At 45.0% G+C, this 3,797-nt stretch overlaps 1 protein-coding gene across 1 annotated transcript in view; it reads right to left on the reverse strand.

Annotated features, from left to right (window-relative positions):
• Window positions 1-1,510, reverse strand: part of LOC118406986 (tubulin alpha-1C chain-like) — a 12,000-nt gene extending 10,490 nt beyond the window's left edge. Inside the window, exon 1 of the mRNA XM_035807392.1 lies at window positions 1,375-1,510. Within this exon, the coding sequence (XP_035663285.1) occupies window positions 1,375-1,485 (111 nt within the window). The 5' untranslated portion in view covers window positions 1,486-1,510. The remainder of the gene's footprint in view (window positions 1-1,374) is intronic.
• Window positions 1,511-3,797: the final 2,287 nt, after the last annotated feature.

Raw genomic sequence — 3,797 nt, forward strand, 5'->3', positions numbered from 1 at the left:
TTCCCAGTTAGAGCGTTTATATAGGTAGACTTTGCGTGATTTAGCTGGGAGTTTACACGTGTGAAGATCAGCTTCGACAAACACTAAGTCGTGGTCCCCAATAGGCGGTAGTGTACGTACACAATTAACACAGTTCTCGTTAGACATGAGTACTAGATCTAGGGTGTTTTCATTCCTAGTTGGTTTGTCAACGATTTGTGACATATTGTAGTCACAAAGCAGATCTACAAACTGTCTGTGTAGCCCTGGGTAGGCACAGGATGGCTTTAAGACTGGATGTTGGGGATCAGTCCAGTCCCAACCTGGAAGATTAAAGTCCCCAACGATCCACACATGGTTGTTTCGTTGGTTGCATATTTTATCCATTGATTGCCCAAGTTGTTCAAGACTGGTGGCATCACCTACATGTGGTCTATAATATGCGCATATGTACAAAGACTTTGCACCTACAAGTTGAATCTTAACCCACACCATTTCACACTCTGTCTCAAGTTGGGGTTCTTGAGTGCAAATGAAGTCATTAGATATTGCGATAAGCACACCACCGTGGCTGTCATCTGCTCTGTTTTTAAAGAACACAGACATATTGAGGTGGTTCGGAAAGAATTCTGATATATTACATGTATCGTCAAGCCATGTTTCTGTGATGACAAGGATATCGGGTTTTGTTTCTTCAACCAAAGTTTCAAGTTCAACTTTTTTATTTTTGATTGACTGGAAGTTTGCATTTACAAGCCGTAGGGGTCGTCCACCAGTCCTCCGTCTCACGTGGGGAGACTTCGGGGAGGACGAGGCTTGCGGTAAACCTGGACTACTGTCACTCAGTGGGCTAAATGGATTAGGAGATTCTACACTAGTGTGGGAGTCAAAGAACGATGTTGACAAATTTGGCAGGCCACAGTTTAGACATATCCATGATACATTGGAATTTCCAAGGTAAGGATACATGAATGAACTCAGCCCTTGGCAGTCATGGTGGAACCAGTTATCACAGCTATCGCAGCAAACACCCTTATGTTTAAATGTTACCGCTTTCCCGCAGCAACCACATGGATATTTGGGGGGGCGAGGGCCGGGATTAGTTTCTAGGTCGGCAGCCTGAGCCATAAGAATGGAGCACAAATACATCAAACAAAGTTTATCTGTGGTTTTTAGACATCTCGCTTGTTTCATTGCTAGCCCAGTAGTGCCAAAATAAAAGCCGCTCAGCGGAGTGGCTTCGCTTGGGTTTAGGCTGAGTACAGGGTACCAAGATGGCGGCCCGGTGTTACCCGGCGACAGTAAACATAACGACTTCGCTCTACTTACCTTTCCTGGAGGCCGACAACTGTGGCCTTGGCAGCATTAGTAAGAATAAATAGGAGAACTACCGACCTGCAGACAGCCAGTGACATGGTGAATTGGAGCCGACACTCGCAACGGAGGGAACCCCGGCCACCGGAGGCGGCGAGAGTGTGCAGGGATATGCACACACGTCGTTATCATCCGATCTTGTATCCCTCCACTTTCAGGCAAGTCCTTCCACAACAAACGGTCTGTATCTTAGAGGCGGGCCAGTTAACTAATAATCCGGAAGCCAGACTGTTGCCACGGGCCTAAAGGGTAAGCTTCTGGGCTCCAGGAACAAGATTCTTCGGAGTCCATATAGTGTAAAGGTTTCCTGCTCCTCTGAGGTAATCGAGGTTTTAGCGATAGTGCTGGCATGTAGTTTTCTTGGGGGATGATCGAATCTGTGGGTCCTTACACAGTCTGGGTTCCAGGCTGCACCCTACCGCCAAGCTATAAAGCCTCTGTAACGGGGCCTACACAGGGTTGCTTCAGTCTTTAAACCAGTCAAGCTCGTTCCTTAAGGAAGCAGGGCTTCTAAGAAGACGGCAGAGTTTCTTCAAACGATTTTAGCCATGTTTCCGTTCGTGAGTATTCTACTTGTGGGCCTGATCGTCCTTCCTGAAGTCTTCGCCCAGTCAGGTATGAACCACTTCACTTTCCTCCTAGCTCTTAAATTAATGGTTCTGCACAGTTTTCACCCTTGTTTACCCCAAATGAGGAACCCATAGGGCAAACACGAGCCATTAGGTGGACCTACAGAACACTAAGCGACAAGCTACGTTTAAATCAAGAGTAGTTGGCAAGCGTACATGATATTTTTTCTGGACTGACATAGCAAAATATTAGTAGTGCAGTTTTATCAGAACATATCAACGATCCATTAACCTACTTTGTGTTGATGTTGTTGTTTTTTGTGCATCAATCTGTACTCCCACGACTAAGGGATCTTAAGTGATTCCATGTTAATTGTTCAGTATCGAATGAATTCAAGATTTCTATTAATGTGTAGTGTTAAGTCTGACCATCATTGGTTGTTAAATGTTCGCATCTCCAACCCCAGCTCTTGCAGAGAAAATGCAAGACCTTTTACAGCGTTCAGAACGTTAACAAGGGTCTAACCAGTACCAGCTGTATGTTGTTGTTGTGATATTCATCCTGTAGGTTAGAGGATGTTAGCCTGGTATCCAGCCGTTTCACAGCTCCCGAGTCTCTTCTGTCCTCTCTGCAAATACTCGGGTGCTATAATAAATCTAGACAAACCTTTACTTATAAAGCACATCTGTTCTTACATTTTCAGTATCACAAAGAAACGAGAAGAAGCCGAATGTACGCAGTAGAATATGATTCTTGAGTAGTGTAGATTCATTGTATCATTGTATCATTTGTTGTGACCTGTACTGAACCCAATGGGTATGTATGTTCAGAAAAGGTCTTCATTCAATTATAATGCGGCTGGATACGAGGCTACGAGGATGTGGTACAGAGGGAGGGGGAGGTAGGGAGAAAGAGAGAGAGATGAGGTCAAGCAAAAAATATTTTGCTTTCGGTTACAGTCCTGAAAAATAGGTTCGGTCGGTACGGATTCTCCTATTTTATTTTGTTTCTTGTTCGATTTCGGCCGAAGTGATCCAACAAATGCACGGGACCTCCATTAAACCCTCCATAAACGTAACAAAGTCGGGGCGAGGACCAGCAAAGGTGTCACCACCTGTTCCCCGCCCCTTCCACTTGTGTGGTGAATTTTAATAAACAAATAAACAAAGTAGTAAATTTCTTACTATGCATTCTAACTTCAACTGTTCAAAGTCTTACTCTTAGTATTGGAAATACAAGAAGTCTGTATTGAATTTCAGACGGAATTTCTTTTGTCTTACAAGTCGAACAAAAAAAAAAGGGTCGGCACTTTTTTTTCTAAGGTCGGTCGGCTAACTGGATACACGACACCTTTATAGATACAATAGATAACTAGAAGAATACAATGTTACAAAGTGAATTGTATAGTATTCTATCAGTCTGTTGACGTTTCCGTGGCTGCAGGTTGTGGTGCGACCCACCGGGATGTCCTGGGCCCGTACTACCTGCACGGAGTCCCGTACCAGCGACTGGTGTGCTCCGGGGGGCCATATCTACTGGTCACGGGAACGGTGAGTCACAGTTTCTACCAGTGGTGACCGACAGTGGAACTGGTAAGTGACAGTGACAGTGGGGGTTCAAGTAGCGCCAACCGAGACAATGTGAGTCACAGGCTGGATATGTGCCTGCCCACAGGGATATCGGACTCGGAGATTCGAGGATGGAATCTTGAGAAGAAAAGGGGGAGTGGTGTAACAGTGGGGGTTCAAGTAGCGCCAGCCGACTATGCCAAATGCCTGTTAGGCTTTTGGTCAAATTGGTTGTGCTGCTAGGTTTGTGATCTGACGGCCCGGGTTCGATTCTCGGGAGAATATATATTATATATGTATTAGTGT

Source organism: Branchiostoma floridae, chromosome 19 (genome assembly GCF_000003815.2).
Source record: "Branchiostoma floridae strain S238N-H82 chromosome 19, Bfl_VNyyK, whole genome shotgun sequence".
Lineage (NCBI taxonomy): Eukaryota > Metazoa > Chordata > Leptocardii > Amphioxiformes > Branchiostomatidae > Branchiostoma > Branchiostoma floridae.